A 22,431-nucleotide genomic window follows, 5' to 3' on the forward strand; every position below is an offset into this window, starting at 1 on the left:
ATTTTATTTCACTCAGGAGTGGTATCATTAGATTTTTTATTCTGTGTATGCATGCTTATGTTCGAAATTATACAAATTTTTTATCGTGCAAAGAAAAACTTTAATGTTTATTTGTTTCCATGTAAGATACGACTGACATAATTATTACTACTAAGTATGCGAAGGTTTCTGCAGTTTCTGCGAATTCTACTTTAATGACTTGTACGAAAAATTGCTTGGTTTAGTATAATGAGTAAGTATCGAAATCATGCGAATTTCTATCCATAATAATAAAACTCATGTTCACGTGTTTATGTTTTATTTCCATATATGATATAACAATGATATAATTATTAAATATTCGAAGGTTCAAGGTTCCTGCGGATTCTACTTTAATGACTTGTACGAAAAATTGCTTGGTTTAGTATAATGAGTAAGTATCGAAATCATGCGGTTCTATCCATAATAATAACAAGGAAAAAACTCATGTTCACGCGTAATTATTTATTTTTATATAAAGTGATATAATTATTGAATATTCGAAGGTTTCTGCGGTTACTGCTTTAATGACTGGTACGCCTGGTTTAGAATAATGAGTAAGTAATCGAAATTATCCTTATGTTCACGTACGTGTTTTTATTTCCTCAACTGACATAATTATTACTAAGAAAGTTTTTTTGCTTGGTTTAGAATAATGAGTAATTATGTGAATTGTACGAAAAAATTTCCTGGTTTAGAATAATGAGTAATTATGCGATTTATCCTTATGTTCACGCGCATTTGTTTTTATTTCCTCAACTGACATAATTATTACTAAGAAAGTTTCTGCGGTTCTGCTTAATGACTGGTACGAAAATTTGCATGATGTAATTATTGAGTATTCGAAAGTTTCTGTTAATGACTGGTACGAAAAATTGTTAAAGAGTTTTTTTTTTTCATAAATAATGGTCAATTTTTTTTCTTCAGAAATATTTTTTTTTTCTTAAATTGTAAGAAATCCCATTTTTCAAAAGTATCATTATGGAATCAGGAAATAAATTGAGAGAATCCTCTCGTAAGAAAATTGAGGAATTGCTAATCGAAGGGAATCACAAGCGTAGTGATAGAAGCCGAAGCCGAAGCAGAAACAACAACAGTAAAACCAACATCAACACCAGCGAAACCATCAATGACGAAGTTAACGTTCTTCAGACTAAGAGATGGCTTCCTGTAAATTCAAAAATTGAAGGTATTCGCAAATATTTAAGAAATTAATAAAATTATCTTGTAATTAATATTTATTGTAATTATGGTAGATCGATTAACAAAGATTGAAAATAAAATCGATACTTTAAGTAAAGAAATACACGAGTTTAAATCCGAATTAAAAAATTTACTTTCTGATAAAATAAATTTGTCATCAAGCGTTAAAGAATCATTCATAGTGGTAGGAATATCTTTGAAATATTTAATTTTATTATTTATTTACGTTCTAATTATTTTGATTGAAGGATATTTAGTACTGAACCATGCGAGTTTTTTCTCTAATTTTACTGAAGACGATTGGATCACGTATTACAACGAGAATATACATAAACAAGTAAGTCCTTATTCGATAACAAAATGTTTAATAAAATAAAATAAAATATTAAGTATTAACTTTCTTTGTAAAGTTAACAAAACAAGTACGGTCCGTAAGAGGAACATTGTCCTCGAAATCAAGGAAGGCTATTTTTTCTATATTCGGATCCCGTTTACCACCTATAAACACAAATGCCGGGCCGTCTGAAGTAGTAAAGTGGGAGAGAAAACCCGAAGTTAAAGATTGTTTTGAAGGCCTGTTCAAAAAAATGAATCCCAAGGACAAAAATTCTTCGATTGTTTTAATGAGCGTTATTGACAGAGTCCTCCAAAATGACCATTCTAATGCAGAACTTGCATATGTTCTTGCGATCTGCTCAACAATTTTAAACCCAAATCATGACGAAATAAGGTGTAAAAAGAATATCATGAAACAAAAAGTTAAAAAATTTTTAGTAAGTTTGTAATTTTGTAGTAGCATTTAATAAAATATCATTTCATGGCTAATCATATTATTCTTTAAAGAAAAAAATCAACAGTCAAACGGGCATAAGATATTCCGATTTTGAAGATAATAGCTATGAGGAAGAAGAAAGCGGAAATGAAACTGAAGATGAAGATGATGATGTATAATAAGGTGAATTTTATTGTATGCATAAGATATTTTTTTTATTGGTGTGGCAGGACTGGTGAATTTTATGTTTTTGCGATTAATTTGTATATAAAATTTATTAATTTGAGTTTTTCTCATTTGGCTGATAACTGTTAAACAAATAAAAGAATTTTTATCCATGAAACACAAAATTATTTTGAATTTGATCGCACAAAATTTATCAATTTTGTTAAAATTCATTTTTTTGTTCCTCTTTCGCAATATTTGGAAAGTTAAATTTATTTCTATCAAGTCTGATGCCGAGTGCCGACCATAAGAAATTATAAATTTGTGAAAAGTGTTACAAATTAACCTCTAGTTATTTGTTATATTATTTATATAGTATATATTATCAACACGTCATGCATATTTCTCTTAATTTTATATTTATCATGCAAGAATTTTTTTTTAATAGTCGAGGTCAGAATTCTTTAGGACTCTACCAAAATCATATAATTTGACTCACAGATTACGAATTAATTTTATAAATCTAGTAAATTTGATAAATTAACCTATTATGGCATATACATGTGTTCATATGATCATCTAAAAATAGCTAAACACGAATTAAATAAACAAACTTAATATTCTCTATACGCTCTATTTTGCAAGGATCGCTCATTGTACATTTGCGTAGCAGAAGACTAGCAGAAGTATCATGGAAAGTATTTATATATATTCATAGGCTTTATGAATATTTATAATATTAATAAATTATACATGAAAAAGCTTTGCAACAGCTGCTGGAAAAATGAACGCGTACTTTCAATATAGTAGAAGTATGGAAGTTATTTATATTTCATAATTTCATTAATATTCGTAGGTTTACGACTATTTCATAATATTAATAATTGTTCATGGAAAGTTTTGCGTACAATATAATTGTAAAGGTATGGAAAGTATTTATACTCCATAATTTAACTATTTTATACAATATTAATAATTATAACTGTTGGTCTAACTTTTGAACTTATAAAGTAAAAATAAAATTAACGCGTGCTCTCAATGTAGTAGTGTAGAAGGAATAGAAGGTATTTGTACTTTGTAATTTCGTTAATGTGTTTACGTCTTTTTTATAAAAAATATTAATAATCACGCATAATGAACTGTTGGTTTAACTTTTTGAACTTGTAGAAATAAAGTTAACGCATGCTTTCAATGTAGTAGTGTAGAAGGAATGGAAGGTATTTGTACTTTATAATTTCGTTAATGTTCGTATATTTACGTCTTTTTTATAAAATATTAATAATCACATAAAATGACAACTGTTGGCCCAACTTATTGAACTTGAATATTCGTTGATGCAGAAATGAATTTAACGCTCTCAACGTAGTAGTGTAGAAGGAATGGAAGGTATGTACTTCACGATTTCGTTAATGTTCGTATGTTTACGTCTTTTTTTATAAAAAATATTAATAATCACGCATATTGAAACTGTTGGTTTAACTTTTTGAACTTGTAGAAATAAAGTTAACGCGTGCTCTTAACGTAATAGTGTAGAAGAGATGGAAGGTATGATCACAACTGTTGGTCCAACTTTTTGAACTTGTAATTGTTTGTTTGACGTAGTAGTGTAGAAGGAATGGAAGGTATGTACTTCACGATTTCGTTAATGTTCGTATGTTTACGTCTTTTTTATAAAAAATATTAATAATCACGCATATTGAAACTGTTAGTTTAACTTTTTGAACTTATAGAAATAAAGTTAACGCGTGCTCCCAACGTAATAGTGTAGAAGGGATGGAAGGTATGTATTCCTTAATTTCGTTAATGTTCGTATGTTTACGACTTTTTAATAATAATCACAACTGTTTGGTCCAACTTTTTGAACTTGTAATGTTTGTTTGATGTAGAGATGAATTTAACGCATGTTCTCAACGTAATAGTGTAGAAGGAGTGGAAGGTATGTACCTCACAATTTCGTTAATGTTCGTAAGTTTACTTTTTTTTTATAAAAAATATTAATAATCACGCATAATGATAACTGTTGGTCTAACTTTTGATCTTGTAATATTCGTTGATGCAGAAATGAATTTAACGCATGCTATCGAACGTAGCAGTGTAAAAGGACTGAAGGTATGTACTTCATAATTTCGTTAATGTTCGTACGACTTTATTACAATTATGTTTATAGGTTAAGTTTTAATAACAATTTGTCTTTACAACACATCCTTTTGATATTAACAAATAATGTTATCCAAATGACTTTTATTTTATAATATCAGATATAGCAAAATATTAATCGCAGATGAAATAGAAGTGAAGTTGAAAAATAAAAAGTCAAAGAACGAAAGTCAAATAAATGAAGATAAGCGACAAATAAGATTAAAAAAAATTCTATTGACGAGATTGAACGCAATATTATGATAGTTTTAAATACAAATTATTTATTGTAGCTATATTTCGAATAAAAATACAAAAATTACATAAATTTATAAAATATTACGTGTAAGTTACAGTGAAAAATGTTATTTTGTAATTACATATATTAATCACTTGAATTTGTGAAAAAAGTTCGCGAAATAATAATATTTTGGAAAAGTTTCGAAATATTGTACCGTAATCCTGCGAAATTCTGCGATGTAAAATTACGAAATGTTATACTTTCGGAAAAGTTTCGAAATATTATACCGTAAACCTACGAAATTCTGCGATGTAAAATTACGAAATATTACATTTTCGAAAAGTTTCGAAATATTGCACCCGTAAACCTACGAAAATCCTACGACGTAAAATTACGAAATATTACACTTTCAAAAAGTTTCGAAATATTGCACCCGTAAACCTACGAAAATCCCACGACGTAAAATTACGAAATATTACACTTTCAAAAAGTTTCGAAATATTGCACCCGTAAACCTACGAAAATCCCACGACGTAAAATTACGAAATATTACACTTTCGAAAAGTTTTGAAATATTGCACCATAAATCTAAGAAATTCTACGATGTAAAATTTACATACATGGCAATATTACACTGTAATTCTACGAAATATTACGCGTAAACTTACGAAATATTGCGTTGAAATTACGAAATATTACTGTTGCGTAATTTTTCGAAGGTCATGTAAATTTACGGAGTATTTCGCAGGCGTAAATTTTCGTAATATTACGCCGTATTCAATTTGCAGATGTAGGTAAGCTATATATATTCTAATGAGTTTACTCTATTTATAATTCTGGATAATACTATTAAGAACATAGATATTATACTAATATAAAAACTATTCTATAAAATATATATGAAAAAATATTCAAAAACCTTTTAAATATTTTTGATGTAATCCTTTTTCAGTTTTTTTTTCAATATTATTTACTAATTTCACTAGCATTTTTATTAATATACTGTATATATGTAATTGTATTTTAATTAAGCAACCTTCTAACCATTTTAGAAATTATCATATTCTAAATTAATATATTTTTAAATATTTTTTGCAAACTGCTGGTAATATTATAATTTACAATATATAATGGATTAGAAAAATGACTTTCTATTTAGATTAAACTCTAAAACAGATAATTAATTTTAAAAATTCAATATATTAATAATTCACTTAGCCATTTATTTATTTGAACTTGTGAATAAATCAATTTGGATTTATCTTTAATTCATAATTTTTTTTATATATAGAGAAAAAAAAAACTGAAATAAAAACTGTTTGTTTTTTATGAAATAAAGTGATAGATTTCTTTTTGATAGATATTAAAGTTATATATGGATTTTATTTTTTTACTTTTTTATTAAATTTTACTTTTCTATTATTTATTTTTTATTTATCTTTACTTTTATATTTTACTTAATAGATCGAGTAGGACCCAGAAATATATATACAGGGGTAGGGTATACAGATGCGTCACCATCATAGTAAAATTAGAAAGAATAAAGTTTTGATTTGCGTACAATCTAAGAATTTTCCATCCATAGCTAGATCATCAAAATTGCGTATTTTTTATCAAAATTTTTATATGTAAAAAATTAGTTTGCGTATTTTTAGCCTAAATTTAGCTAATCTTATATATTTACTGTACATTAACCGCATTGTAATATTTAGTATTAATTGAAGAAATTCTAAGGGTTTAAAAAGTTAAATTTTAGAAAAATATTATTAAAAAAATGGTAAATTAGAATAAATTCTATTTTTTCACATTAGTATTTGGTTTTATAAATAATATAGAAGTCATGATAAAATAATTAATAACTTAATGTCTGAAATTTTATTTGCGTATTTTTTGCAGGATTTTCAATATCAGGTGTCAATTATGCGTACTACTCATATAAAAAGTCTCTGCATACAGCTCATAGTAAAAAAAAATTTTGCTACCTGACCCTTATATATATATTTCTGGATCCTGATCAAGTTTATGGCAGAATTATAGCATATAACTTTGTTAATAAAGTCTTTAATAAATTTTTACAGAATTTTTTTGAATATTTTTATGAAATTCATATAATAATAAATACATTTAGCGAATTTTATATATTTATAATTCAATTATATATGGAACTATTTATTCAATAATATACTTGTAAAATAAAAAAAGTAAATATAATTATTTGTACAGCTGGTCAATCTATATTATTTTTATATTATATATAAATTCTATAATCTAGATAAAAATCTAATTTAATTAAAATATGCTAGTTTTAAGGTATAGAAGTTTTTGGAACTATTAAGATGCTTTATTTTAGAAAATTAAAAAAAAATTGTAGTATACAGTCAACTCTTGTTATAACAAACCCTAAGTTCCAGACCTTAACTTTGCTATAGGGCTATAGTGAAGATTTTAAGAGATTTAATTGGTTAATTCGTTATAATAAGGAGAAATTTATTATAGTTGTCTAAAAAATTCACTATATCAAGGGTTCACTATATCAAGGTTTGACTGTAAGCATATCTGTCAATTTGTGGAATTAGCCAAAATTAAGATTTTTATAAAGATTTGCATATTTTAACAAGAATTATATTTCACAAGCTTAAATTATATGTGTTACATAATCAGATGATCTAAATCTATTAAAAAATAAAAAAAAAATTTTTAACGTTTATTTAAAAATAACAATGGCAACTACTTTCTTTTTCAATCACTTTTCAATCACTTTTCAATCAGATTTTTGTTAGATGACTTAGAAAAGTTTATAGACATATATAGCAGGTTTTTTTTAATCAGTAAATAAGAAAACAAATATTAATAATTTATATTAATAAGAAAAATCTTTTTTCATTTATTTTTAACCTTAGTTCCTTTTTTTTTTTTAGTAAAAATATATACAAAATAAAAATGTGAGTTATAATTTAAAGTTTTTGAAATGTTTTTTTTATTTTTACTATACTGTTTTAATTCTACTTGTTAATAATTACTTTTTAAAATTGATTTTATTAATTTATTCAATTTAAAACAGAAATAGCAAATAAAACCTTATTAGGTAAAGTAAAAAGAGCTCAATAATACCTGTAAAGATTATCTTTTAGTAAGAATTATAATTTTAAAAATTTTTGTGTCAGAGTTTTATTCAATTAACAAAATCGTTAATATGTACATGTATGCTAAATACATATATTTATATTCATATGAAAGCCTAGAACCTACTCTACCTGAACAAAAAAAGATCATTCAAATTGAATTACTAGATGTGAAGATATTAATGATCAAAGTCAAAAGTTAAAAATAAATATATTGAACGTAATTATTCAGCAACTTGTGATTCAATTCGTGCGATATTTGGTTTATGGATAGCTCTTGATTACCTCTTTCTAATGAATATAAATTCATTTGTCTAGCACACATACACGTTAAGTTATTCAATATTTTGTCATGATAATTATATTTAAATTTTTTAATTTTAATGATATTATTAAAAAAAATCAAAAAATAATATAATTAAATCAATTTATTTATGTCAGCTGGTGTGAATCTATCATTTTCATGTAACTTGTATTTGCATTTGCTTAATAAAGTTAGTTTTTTGAATATAAAAACTTAATTTTATAAATCAGCTCATATAGATAACCATTTCATATAAATCCTACTTTTTGATCAAAAATTTTCATCCAATAGTACATATATAAAATATTTTTTAACATGATAAGTAATTTGATAATTAATAATATTAGAATTATATTAGAATTATATATAATATTATTTTTACTTTCTGTAATTAGATTAGCATCTATTTTTTTTTCCAATAAATAAATTATCAATATGCTATGTACAATTAATAAAATAAATCATCTGTAAAAAATAAATAATATGAAACTAAAAAATGCAATTTATTTATTACTTTACATAAAAAAATAAATAATATGTACTATTTATAATCAATCAGATTATATTTAATACATTATGTAAAATTTAATTATATTACTTCAGATAAAATATATATTTATTTTAAAATATATAAAATTTTAAATATTTTAAATTTATTATAAATTTTATAATAAAATGCTATGTAGGAATTATAAAAATATGTTATAAAAATATAGATACTTATCAATTTCTAAATAATATAACTGTGATTTAATTTTTTATTTAAAAAGAAAATAGATTAATAGTTTAATTATTTAAATTTTATATATAATAATTGATTTAAATTGGATATTTAGATTTTTATTTAATTTTTAAAGTAAAATTATTTTTTATTTAATTTCAAAAATTATATATTGCTACCTATTTTTTTTATACATTTGATATTAAGGAATTTTTTTTTAAAAGAAAAATATAAAAAATTCACACTGGTCAAAAACCAATATATCGGGTAGCAGATATGTATCAGATATGTATCCGATATGTGTAGTATTAATGCAGAAAATCGGGTACCCGATATGTGTAAGATATATGTAAATATATATATCATATACATATTGGGTACCGATATGTATATGATATGTAAATGATATGTAGATGATATATATATTTACACATATCTTACACATATCGGGTACCCGATTTTCTGCATTAATACTACACATATCGGGGACATATCTGATACATATCTGCTACCCGATATATTAGTTTTTGACTAGTAGTAGTAGTAACTCTCTCCTGAATTTTTCAAAAACGAAAATTTCCGACGAAAAATATTTTTTATTATTTTTAAAAATAATACAAGCTACTAATAAAATTTTATATTTTATATATTCCCAACTCAAAGCCCTCTACTATGTCTGGTAACTATGCCAAGAGAGGCCGTGGAAGTCATAACCCTAACAGTAGGAAAGCTTCCCGTCAAGAACGAAAAAATAATAACAACTCCGATAATTCAAGCTCCGATGGTGAAAACACTATCCAGCAGAAACGTAATCGTACGATTACCGAAAATTCTATGGAAGAAGACTACGTTGCCGATGACCAGACGGCTGACGTTGGATTAGATGGACCTTCCTCTTCTCCTCAACAAAATATCTCTGGCGAAAATACTTTGGCCTCCTCCCCGAAAAATCTGCTGCGCCAACTGCGCCCAGTCACGTCGCGTCTTCTGGAAATGTGGACGCGTCCATGCATGCACCTTCAAACAAAGACTTGCAACAACCCCCTAACGCGTCGCCCAATTTGGATACTAATGGTGCTCCTGATGGCGATCAAACCCCAGATCCAGTGGTGACCTTTGCCATAACCAGAGATGATTTTCAGGCTGCGGCTGCGCCGAATGCTGCCCCTGAATCACTCAAGAAATTCCCTACCAATAAAGCCCTTATTGAGGCTGTGAATAACCTTTTCTTAGAAACGTACGAGTCATTCACTGGAAAAGCTCGTATGACAGGTTCTGGTGAGGCTAAACGCCTCGTTATCCACTTCCATACCGCTGAAGCACGCGATCTGTGCGTTAGTTCCTCTCATCCTGAGTTCCCTGACTTGATTTTTCATGCCCATGACCCTCGCCAACTCCGATCCAATGAAGATCTCCAGGCTATCCAAGTTACCGATATCCCTTTCTTTATCAAAAAGGACAACCTCATGGCCTATTTCAAAAAATTTGGTAATATTACCTCTTGTCGCCTCTTCTCCAGGCCTAATGCTAAAGTCCAGCAAGCCCGTATTGTGTATGATCACGCCGATTCAATTGCTCGTTTTACCGACCAATGGGCTGTTTACTGTTTCTCCACCTGTCTCCGAATTACTCCATGTTTCTATACTGTGGATCAAAAGGCTGCGCGCCATCAATACGTTGCCACCCTCACTCAACTTCCTCCCAATGTTAAGGATATCAACTTGGCTCCTCTTACACGCGATCTTGGTGCAAAAGCTGTCAATGTTCCTCTTTCTTTAAATTCCTACAAACCCAAAAGATGGGCCTATGTCACCTTCAACTCCCAAGAAACCATGGATGCCGCTATGGAACAGACTGTTAGCTTCCAAGGCAAAGTGCTTTTCTGGTCCTCCCCCGATAATACTAATAAACTTTGTCACAGATGTGGCAAACTCGGTTGTGCTCCTAATTTTTGCCCACTCAAACAAACCAGAGGTAGAAGCCGCACTCGCGACCCTGTTGCAAAACTCAAAGAACGATTCAATGTTAATCAACCTCGCTCCAATTCTAATATTGCCAATGCACGTTCTCGCTCTCGATCTCGCTCCAAATCTAAAGATCGATCTGCTTCCAATTCTGGACGAGCCAATAACGCTTCCCATGACCGCACTAATAATGATAATAGTAATCATAACAAACCCCCTCCCAATACTTCTCAACGTGCCCGCCATAATAGTAAAGAACGATCTGTCTCCTTTTCTTCCTCCTCTCGTTTTACAGCACGTCCCTTACCCTGACAAACTCCTAACTCTGCATTATCTCCTGATGATGCTAACAACATTCTAAACCTTTTACGAGAATTACAATGTGAAGTTGCTAACTTTCACAAACGCATCTCCGCTCTTGAACTTGCTGACCAACGGATGACTCGTATTGAATCACACCTTGGCCTTGATCCACTCCCTATACCCAATGAACCTGAACCGGACCTCATGCAAGAAGATGCCCCTGTAACTCATGTTCCTTTTAATATTCTGTCTTCCGCTAAATCTTCGCTGCCTCCCAAAAGTATTTTAACGCGACCTTCGCCTACATTCACTATTGTTCCTGACACATCACCTCCTTCTTCTCACCTTTCTCCAAATGCTCCTCCTTTTACTCCCATCTCCTCCACACAAGAAGAAATTAATGATCTCAAAAATAGTCGTGTCGCTATTGAAAGTAAATTGGACCAACTTACTGGTCATATCAAGCAATTCATTGGCTCCCTTGGTGGTGCTCCCTGGAACAAGCTGATTCAGCTTCTTCCAATTAATTTCTTTCTTCAAATTTTAACTCCCCGACTGTTTATATCATTGTGTTTTAATGTCGGACAATAATTTTAATTATGACACCTTTGTACGAAACCCTCCCAACCTTGACAATGTTACTGAAATTTTTTCGCATGAATCGTTATTTTCCTCTTCCAGTAACACTTCCCCTATCCCCAATTCATTTAATATTTCTTCCTTTAATGTTAATGGCCTTAAAATGTATGGTCAGACTAAATTAGAAGAAATTTCTACTTTCTTTTCCTTAAAACATATTTCCATTGGTGGTATCGTGGATACCCATCTTCACCCTAAACAAATGAAGTTTTTATCCAAACGTATTTCTAATTATACTGTGTTTTCTTCTAATTTGGATACTTCTAAACAAATTCTCTCTTCTGGTGGTGTTTCTCTTTTTATAGAAAATTCCCTTGCTTCACATGTTCAAGATTTTAAATCCCATTCTTCACGGTTACTTTCTGTTGATTTATATTTCAAAGGCAATATTAAATTGCGTATATTTGTTATTTATATCCCTCCCCCTGCTGAAAGTGTTCTGCGCACTGATACTATTGATTTGCTCATTCAACAACTTACCCTTACTAAACATGCTGGCTTTTACCATGCTGTTTGTGGCGATTTTAATATGCATTTAGACAAATATTACCCTATTTACTTCAATCAACCTCAAGTTGCTTCAAAACATATTCCCCGATTATTTTTTCATCTCCTCTCTCACGGATATGAAGACTATACTCCTATTAATTTTTCCGACTCCTTAGGTACCTTTCATCGCAATGACCACATTACTCGAGTTGATTATGTATGGTCCTGCCCTCTTCTCAAAGGATTTGCTCTTACTGCTTGCATTTTTAATGCTCAAGATGTTTGCACATCTGATCATAACCCCGTCATAACATACTATGATATGTCTTTACTTTTTGCCTCTACCAAATTGGCTCGCACTCGACAACTTAAGCGCCGAACCCGTCACGTCTTCAAATTTGATTCTGTAACTGAAATTCAATGGACGGAATTTGCTGATAAAGCTGATGCTTTATGTGACGTCTCACCTTCAACCTTTTCCTCCTGGCATATCAATCAAATGTGCGAATATCTCCAATCACGAATTCTTAAAGCTGCCAACGCTACACTACCTTCTTCCACTGTTGGCAATAATTATACTCCTAAGGTTCCTAAAGATCTGGAAATTTTAACCCAACATTATCGGTTTTTAAATCGCCTTATGCATTCAATACGTTTATTGCGCAAATATCCTTTAACTTATTCTGCCGCTCATGAACATAAGTGGTCTATTCATTTAATCAGACTTCAAAATATTTTGCAATTATATAAGAAAGTATTTACTTTCGTTCCTACTTTACCCTCTTCTCTCTCATCATGTCGACAAGATGATTTCAAGTCACTTCTTGATGATTTATCCAATATTTCAAAATCCTTATGGGGATTTCATTTACTTCAAGAAAAAGAATTCCAAGATTCCTCCATTCGTGCTCATTTGGACGATAGGAACAATAATTTTGAAACTGACCTTTCCTCTTTCATTGATTCAGCGCTTTCTCGCACCCGCCGCCGTATCACTTTGGATCGTGTCTTTGTTGATCATCCCACTCACCCTCAGTTATTAACTGCTCCCAAGGATATAGACGACGCTGTTGTTAACCATTTCCAAAACTTTGTACCTATAAAATCCACTCCTCCTGTATCTGTAGATACATTACCTGATAGATGGTCTTCTGTTTACCAACCTATGGATGATGTGCCCTCCTCCATCTATGATTCTTTGATGAATCCCCCTACCCTTGACGAATGGTTAACCACCGTTTCTTCTACTCCTAACGGTAAAGCCTCAGGTCCTTCCATGATCACTTATGAAATGCTCAAACACCTTGGATCTTGTTCCTCGGCTCTACTCCTTATTTTAATTCAAGCTTGCCTTTCCAAAGCTGATATTCCTGACTTATGGCGACAGGCAATGGTTTTTCCCATTCCCAAACCTCACGAATGGAAATGTCAATTGAAAAATACTCGTCCTATTACTTTACTTGAAGTGATTAGAAAATCTCTTGTCAAACTCTTTTATAATCGCCTTTCTACTATTATGGCTACACATGATGTTCTTAAAGGTGGTAACTTCGCTGGTCTTCCTGGTGGTTCTTGCCGCGACCCTATTATTACTCTAGAATCTATTATCCATGATGCTGATGTCAACAAAAACCCACTTTGGATTCTCTCTCAAGACATTTCTAAAGCTTTTGACTCGGTTGATTTGACAATGTTACGTTTCGCTTTAGAACGAATACGTCTTCCAGCTTCTGCTATTAAGTTTATTCTTTCCCTTTTCACAAAACGCATTAATAGCGTTTTCACTGCTCATGGATCCACGCCTGCTTATAGGGTTCGCATTGGTATTGACCAAGGCGAAGTTATTTCTCCTCTCTTATGGGTTATTTATATTGATCCCTTACTTACTGTCTTGAAGCATGAAATGATGGACCCTTATGTTCTTTCTACACCATCCTTAATTGATTCTCCCAATCCTTCTTCCGATTTGAAGATTAATAATTTAGTATTTATGGATGACTCTACTCTTATTTCCTCGTCGAAGACTGGCATGGAATTTATGTTATCCATTACAGAAGAATTCTATCAAATTAATAACACTTCTGCCAATCATAACAAATATGTGTTAATTACTAATTCGTTGCCTTTGACTTCGAATTCCACTTTATCTCCTATTACTTTTAATTTAGATTTATCCTCATTAAATAGTGTTCCTTCCATTACTATTACCCCAATTTCTATGACAACTTCTTTTCGTTTTTTAGGTGTTTGGTTTAACATTAAAAGCTCCCGGGATTTTGTCAAGAAACAACTCAAACGTGAATGCTGCTCCTTCGCTGCAACCATCCGCCCTGCAAAGCTCTCATCCAAACAAGTTGTTTATTTACATAATGCTGTCCTTATACCGAAACTTGAATACCGGATGCAAGTTACTCACTTGTCTGAATCTGACTGCCACCTAATAACGAGAAGTATACGATCTGTTGTAAAGCACAAAGCAAATTTTTCTCGCTCTTTACCAAATCCCATTTTATTTTTATCTCAAGCCTTGGGCTTGATAAATTTATTTGCTCATCAACGACAATGTCATATTACTAATTTATTTTTAATGGCTAATTCTTCCTTTTCTTTTATTCAATCTCTTTTTATTTATAGATTGAGTTTGATTCAATATAATTTTTTAATTCCTATTTCTCCCCTTTTAATTAAGGATTGGTCTATATGGTCTTCTCTTTTTTCTTTTAAGAAAGATTATATCGCATGCACTATTGCTCTCTTATCCTCTACTCCTTTTCGTTTGCTTCATACTCAACTTTCGAAGCTTCCGAACCTGACTTTGATGGATGGACGCGTTCCTTATTTGAATGCATGACACCTAAAGCGTTTAAAGCCTATTTCCCTATTTTGCGAAAACGGCATTTGTTTTATCTATCTCAGCTTGTTACTCCCCAAGGGACTCATTTAATTTCTTGGAAAGCCTACTATGACAATTTGGTTGGACGACGTGGCCCTGGCTGTATCCCTTATTGGTATAAAGATATCCAGCAAGCTACTACCATTCCTGACACCAACAATCGTTTGCTGAGTCAGTTCATTACTACGCCTACGATTGACTCTTCATTTTATGAATTGACTCCTTGTCTGTCCTCTCCTACCACTACGAAAAATTGGATTGTCACGTTAGATGACTACGGTTCTCCCATCTTTGGCAAACAACTTTTAGTTCAAGCAAGTCGTGGTACTTGTTCTATTGTTCACTGGGTCTCTCCTGATTGTGAATCTTCACCTGGTGATCTCATTAGACTCTCTCCTTGCCCTGGTTGTGCTGCTCATACTCCTTTGCCTCCTTCCAAAAAACGGAATGCTGATTTAACCCTTTGTACGCCTACGGTTTCTCTACAACATTCGCTTATTCTGCCCACCATCAATGAGCGCATTAGACGTAATACTTCTGCAGTATCCTCTCCTTTTACCTGGGCTGATATCGAAGATGGTGTCCGTCTTTATTACAGTCGATTGGATTTTGATTTTGACTCTCCTCCTGATGATATTGTTGAAGTTTCCGCTCCTCTTATCACTATTGAATCCTCAGCTGCTGCTGTTTTTGCAAATTCGCCGTTGGTTGTGTCTTCAGACTCACGTTATATTTTTTTCACTGATGGGTCTCTTATTAATCTAGGCACTCCTAATGTTTCTATGGGCTGGTCTTGGATGCAAATCGTACCTGATGCTGGTTTTCCTAATTCCATTGCTACTTATGCACATGGCATCATTCGAGATAATCCTTCTTCTTCTCGTGCTGAAGCTGCCGCTATTTACGCAGTTTTAACCATTTCTCCTCGCGACTCAGAAGTTACTATTTATACTGACTCGCAAACTGCCATTGATGGCCTTCGAAGTTGCTCTTCCTATGTCTACTCAAATAGCCGTCTTTACTACAAAACAATAAATTTTGAGCTTTGGGCCATTATTGAACGAACTATCCTTACCAAGAATTTGACAGTTCTTCCTGTTAAAGTTAAAGCTCATTCTGGCAATTATTTGAACGATTTTGCTGACTCCCTGGCCAATACTGCCCATACCGCATCATCCAGTATTTTGATTTCTGGAATGGACCTTGCCTCTGCCCATGATTTTGTCTTAATTTATGACAATGACGCCGTTTGTGAATCTAATCCACGACACCTTCTTAAACAGTATTATCAAACGCAGTTAATGCGTGATTTGTTAAATTTAACGCGATTTCACTTTATTTCTTTATTATTATCTAATATAGAATATATTGTTGACTGGGAACTTACTTGGTTTACCTTGAATTTCAAGCCTTCTCATGATGCATCTTTTACTCTTGAGCATGCTTCAAGACACTTAACCTTTAAATTCAAACTTTTCTTGGATGACTCTACTCACATTGAAAAAGCTAAGCGACTCGACCAGACTTATACATGGGACCGAATTAACTTGCCGTTCTTGTATCGATCGCATGGAAGACCTGATGCACCTTTTTATGTGCAAAAAACGTCGTCTACCTATGCAACAAATTCTCCAATCTTATCAAAATCATTTGATTTCTAAAATTCAAGAAGCTGGAAAATTGGCTGATATTGATCCTACTCCCTTTATTGCTAAACTCACTTCTCTTTCATGCTGGTCCTTTTCTTCTACAAATTGGTCCTCTTACGCCTCGTCCGTGGTTGTTTACCTACACTTTTTATTGACATCTTAGTCGATTTGTCTATTCCAAGAATCTCTGCGATTAAGGTTATCGCTGCTATTCATAATAATTTTGTCCAAAAATTCAGAAAACGAATTTGGAATCCGCGTTCTTATGAGAAAAGTAGATGGGAAAACGCGATGAATATTACTTATAAGTTGAAAACTACTCCGAAGCCTTCTAATTTGCCATTGTCATCGTACATACCTTACTCATCTTTACCACCTCCGACCCTACACGATTTACGCGACTCCGGAACCGATTGGTTGAAGAACTCGATGAAATACGGTTTGCCTTGGTTTAATCATTTTTCGGGTTTTATGGGTCGTCTAACGGTGCTACTTAATAACAGCTTTTGCAGGATGGAGTGTCGATTTTTATAGTGGGCGCGCTATTCGTTATTTTGTTAGCATAGTTGCTTCTACTTTGGTTGGAATATATCAAGGGGGAAGATCTGGGGAAATTTAGTGTAATGCGATTTTTCTTTTTTTAGATTAATTTTTTACTTTATTTTTTCTTAGGAGTCTATATAGCTTTGTTTTTAGTTAGTTTTATTTTTATATTTTCCTTTTATTTTTTTTGTAAATTGTAAAGTTCGAATAAATTTAATAAAGATAAAGGCTACTATGCCACGTTTGCCTAGTTTTTGACTAGTGTCAAGTCTATTACTAAGTCAAAAAAAGCTACACTAACAATTACTACTCTGTTTTTAGAGCAATTAATAACAGAATAGGAATATATAAAAGGAATCAAAAAGCAAAACTTTAGAAAGAAATATCAGTATATTAACATATTGTATATGAACAGACTTTAATTTAGCAAATAAAAGGTGATATATATGATTTAAAGGGAAGAAAAATTATCAAACATAATAAACAATAATTAATTGCTTTTGAGAAAATAAGATAATATATAAATTAGTTTATTAGAAAGGAAATAGGATAATTTGAAAAGTATATAATAATATTAAAATATATAAATACAAATATAATTCTTCTTTTTGTTAAAAAGGTAGTGAAAGTATATATTAAAGCTATATGATAATAATGATTCTATATAATCTGATAGCTATTATAGGAGAATATAAGTAGTAAATTACATATAGGTAATACAGTTAGCTCTCAATATAACAAACCCTTTAGTTTTCATCTCAAATTTGCTATAAGATTATAGCAAAGAATTTAAAGAATTTAATTGGCTGATTCATTATAACAAGGGATATTAGATGTATTTGATTGGTTAAATGTCATGTGTTAAGAAAATTTTGTTGTAAAGCAAGTTCGTTATATTGAGAGTTGACTGTAATAAGGTATAGAAGCAAATTTATAGGATCATTGAAAAACGATTCGGTAGCTTAATAGATTAGAACGATTCATCAGAAATGATGTAATTTAAATTTTAGGATTTTTGGCCCCTCCCCTCCCTAGTATGTTATTATTCATTTTAGGAAATGTAGAATTAAAACATAATTCTGGCTAGAATTATATTAATTACAAGTGTCTAAAAATGGAATATATGTAACATCATCATGGTCTTAACCCCTTCCTCCCTTTAGAAAATAACCTCATTTCTGGCCATCCCTTTAGTTATATATAAAGCAGGAATTTCTGTACTTTTATATAACTAATAAACTTATAAATTACACTACCTTGCAAAAAAAAAAAAAATTTTATATTACCTATATTATATTAGATATTATATCATTAGTATTTAACACTATATATAATTATTATCTATAATTTATATAGTTTTTTTATTTGTAATTTTTTATATTATTAGTATAAATTTAATTTAATACCTATTACTTAACATATATTTTATGTTTTTTTAAACTTTTTTTTATTTTGTAATATTTGCAACATAAAAAAAAATTATACTAGTTTAATCTTTTTTTATGGTTATTTAAAAGTTATTTTAATTAGTATAATTTGTTTAATTCAAATTTTAAACTATAATTTGTTTATTATAGTTTTAAGCATCAGAATAGTAAAGTTATATATGCATTATTTAGAAGATTTTGGATAAGTTTTGTGTGTTAGTGTGTTTTAACACATAATGTTAACAAAGCTATAAAAATCACGTGACTTAGTAAAATATTCTACCCATTCAAAAAAAAAATTAGAACTAGTATTAGAATTAGGTAGATAGTACATATCCTGGCTTAAATATGTGTGACATACACTATTCTGATTTGCATAATCACTAAAATTTAATTAGTAAATGAACAAAATCGACCATGTGAAAAATAATTATTTTTAATTAAAAAAAAAAGAAGGTTTTTTTGTACGACATATTTTATATTTAAATGATCTGCAAAATTTTTAAAAAATATAGTTTTTACAGCTTGGTTTCTACAATATCTTACATTATTGTTGCATAAAATAAATATCTTTTATAATTGTTTCGTTTTAATTTACTTTTTGAAGTAAAATCAAGAATTATATCATTTTTTTTAAGTTGATCCTATTTCAAGAAGTTACATTTTCATTTATGAATAAGAATGAGTAATTTTGTACTTTTCTCAATTTTTTTTTCTCGGCATCATTTTTATGGATCAAAATTAAAATTCATAATGTAACACTCGAAAATTTACTATGTTGCTAAGGAAGGTTATGAATGTACTGTAACTATAATGTATTTTTAGAAAATAAAATCTTGTCTCTATAAATCATTTTGTTACCACAGTAATTATTTTAAAATTATTTCAATATAGTTTGATATACTGAAAATTAACTTTTAAATGATCTTTAGGTGATAATGAAACGAGTCCTGTTTTATAAACTATCGATGATTCAGAATAATAAGAACTTAAAAAAAAGATTGTCGAAGATATTTTAATTTAAATATAATAATAATAATAATTATAACGAATAATCTCCACATAAAATTATGATAGTTACGGTTAGTTTTTTTTTTAAAAAGAATTTTTTTTTAAGAAAAACTTGATACTAACTTGATTGCCTTGATTGCCAAGTTGCAAAGATTTTAGCCCCACAGCCACGTTACTGCAATGTTTACATATTTATTTACACAATGGAAATCTTCGGGGTAATCATTTTTATTAAATGTAGTACCTTTTCAGCCATTAAAAATTAAATTATAAAAAGGGGGTTCGATTAATTATATAAAAAGAAGAAATTTTTCTCTCTCTCTCTCTCTCTCTTTTTTTTTCTTTTACTCTTCAAGTCTTCGTTTTATATAAACATGATATTATTAAGAGAAATTATTTTAAATATTGTTGAATTTCTTAAAGATGATATATCGACTTTATATTCATGTATTTTAGTTAATAGAGAATGGTGTAAAATTATCATTCCTATTTTATGGAATGATACATTTAAAAGAATTAGACCGTTCAATAATAATGGACAGTCACCTGAAGGAAAACAATTAATTTCCACTTATATCAAATCATTATCACAGGAATCAAGAAAATCACTGAAAAAATATGGAATTAAATTTTTAACTAAAGAAAAATCGTTATTTAATTATTCGGAATTTTTACGAAGTTTAGATGCTTATTATTTGAAAGTTTATGTTAGATCATGGTTTTATTTTACGACAAGGGATGATATAGATATTGCAAAAAAAAATTATAAGACTGAACAAATTCAAATAATGTCACTTTTATTATTAAATCATTTCTTAGAACAATCATCATGTTTAATTTCTTTGAAAATTGCAAGTTCGGATATAACTGAAGAAATCGTTAAAGCTTTACAAAATAATTCACAAGCGAGGAGTTGTTTATCAAATTTAAAAAGTCTTAAACAGCATCATAATGTACATCCAGTATCTACTAGATTATTATCACAATTGGCTGAACACTCTTGGAATATTCAACATATAGATGTTGCTATACATACTGAAATATCAGAATTATCAACATTAATCTTTTTTCAAAGAAATTTAAAAAGATTAACAATTCGTAATAAAAACGTTGTTGTTGGATCTCGGATTTGTAAAAATTATACTTTATCAAATAGAATTGATGATATAGTACCTGCGATATTACATCAATCATCTTCAATGACTCAATTAAAATTGGAATCTATTAAATTTCCTTTGGAATTTCTTAATCAATTTAATAATTTAACTGAATTAGAATTAAAATTATGTGGTTATAATCAAGAAGATTTAAATAATTTTACTCAAATTTCATTAAATAATTTGGAAATATTTTTACTTGAAAGTAAATATCCTATTTATTTAAAACCGTTCGTTGATTTTATAAGAAATTCGGGTAAAAATTTAAAAAAATTTTTATTACATGGATGTCAAATTGAAGATCCTGAAAATGCTCAAAGTATAATAACTTCATTAACAAATTTTTCACCAAATTTAGTTTATTATGATGGTCCTATATTAAAAGATAATACTTTTGAATTAGAAACAATGTTGAATCAATGTACTCAATTACGTACTCTTTTATTACATCCTTCTATTCCAAGATGTTATTCTCCTATTCCTTCAATTAATTTTGATCCTTTATTTAATATTATTACTCATAACAAATCTCATAAATTAGAAAATTTAGTTATAATTCATGCTTGGAAAATTTCGGAGGGTGCTTTATTAGATTTTTTTGAAACTCATAAGAAAAAGAATATTGGTCCTATTCAATTTAATTATGAAAAAGATTGTACAGTATTTCCTGGTATTAGTACAATTTGTAGTAAATATAATGATTTTGGGGTTGGTTTAGATTGTAAAATTACCTATTATCCTAAATACTACTATCATTAGTTAGAGAATTATAAATAAATGGTGGAAATCACCATTTGATGCGTCATTAATACGTAAACGCTATTAATCACGTGATCCTATTCGATCTGATATTGGATATATAGTGATATTTTTCGTACAATTAAGTAAAATAAAAATAAGTATAATTATAAATATCTGAGAATTCCTTTACCTTTTTATTTAGGAAAAGTTCATTTTTTTTATTCATCATTGGATTTGTTTGTATCGATAAGTAAGATGTGTTTTTTTCCATGCATCTTCATTGTAATACTACTAACAATTAAATAATATCAATATTAAATTCTTCCTTTCTAATAATGTGTAGTATGCGTGCGCGGAGTTGTGTAATTTTGCATGCATTGAAATAATAAAGAATTGTGGTGTATGATATTAGTATATAAACTAATCGCGTAAAGGTTTGTAGAACTTATTGTTCCAAATATTGTCATACATACTGTAATCTAAGTATCTAACGCGTGAGAATCAATAAATATTTTAATGGGTCGCATTCATTTTACTGACAATCATTTCACCAACAGATATCTCATAGATAGACATTTCAAGGGAATTAGGATTAGAGTTATGGTTAGGGTTAGAATTAGAATAAGGATTTCAAAACTGTCGGTGAAATGACTTTCGGTAAAATGACTTTCGGTAAAATGATCCTATCGGTGAAATGATTCTCGGTAAATGATCCTTGCGAAATGTCTGTCAGTGGGATAATTGTCGGTGAAACTTTTGTCAGTGATTGTCGGTGAAATGATTGTGAAATGAATCGGTCACATTTTAATCACCATACATTTCTTTTTAAATAATTGCCGCGCCATCATATCATTTGAATCGTTGCTAAAGTTGCACATTAGACTTTTGATCACTTAACCTATGCCAAAAACTCCTCTAGCCGTGGATGCTTAA

The 22,431-nt window shown here is 29.7% G+C and overlaps 2 protein-coding genes across 2 annotated transcripts; both read left to right on the forward strand.

Annotated features, from left to right (window-relative positions):
- Positions 1-999: 999 nt before the first annotated feature.
- OCT59_027572 (uncharacterized protein) lies at positions 1,000-2,172 on the forward strand (the record flags this gene model as incomplete). Its single annotated transcript, XM_066137085.1, has 4 exons — positions 1,000-1,207; positions 1,275-1,558; positions 1,632-1,994; positions 2,065-2,172. The coding sequence occupies 4 exons, from the start codon at positions 1,000-1,002 to the stop codon at positions 2,170-2,172; spliced, it is 963 nt and encodes a 320-aa protein (XP_065993507.1).
- A 17,734-nt stretch (positions 2,173-19,906) lies between these two features.
- OCT59_027573 (uncharacterized protein) lies at positions 19,907-21,679 on the forward strand. The gene has a single exon (XM_066137086.1). It carries the CDS (start codon positions 19,975-19,977, stop codon positions 21,514-21,516), a length of 1,542 nt encoding a protein of 513 aa, XP_065993508.1. The 5' UTR covers positions 19,907-19,974; the 3' UTR covers positions 21,517-21,679.
- The last annotated feature ends 752 nt before the right edge of the window (positions 21,680-22,431 follow it).

The sequence above is a fragment of the Rhizophagus irregularis genome, chromosome 7 (genome assembly GCF_026210795.1).
Source record: "Rhizophagus irregularis chromosome 7, complete sequence".
Taxonomy (NCBI): domain Eukaryota; kingdom Fungi; phylum Glomeromycota; class Glomeromycetes; order Glomerales; family Glomeraceae; genus Rhizophagus; species Rhizophagus irregularis.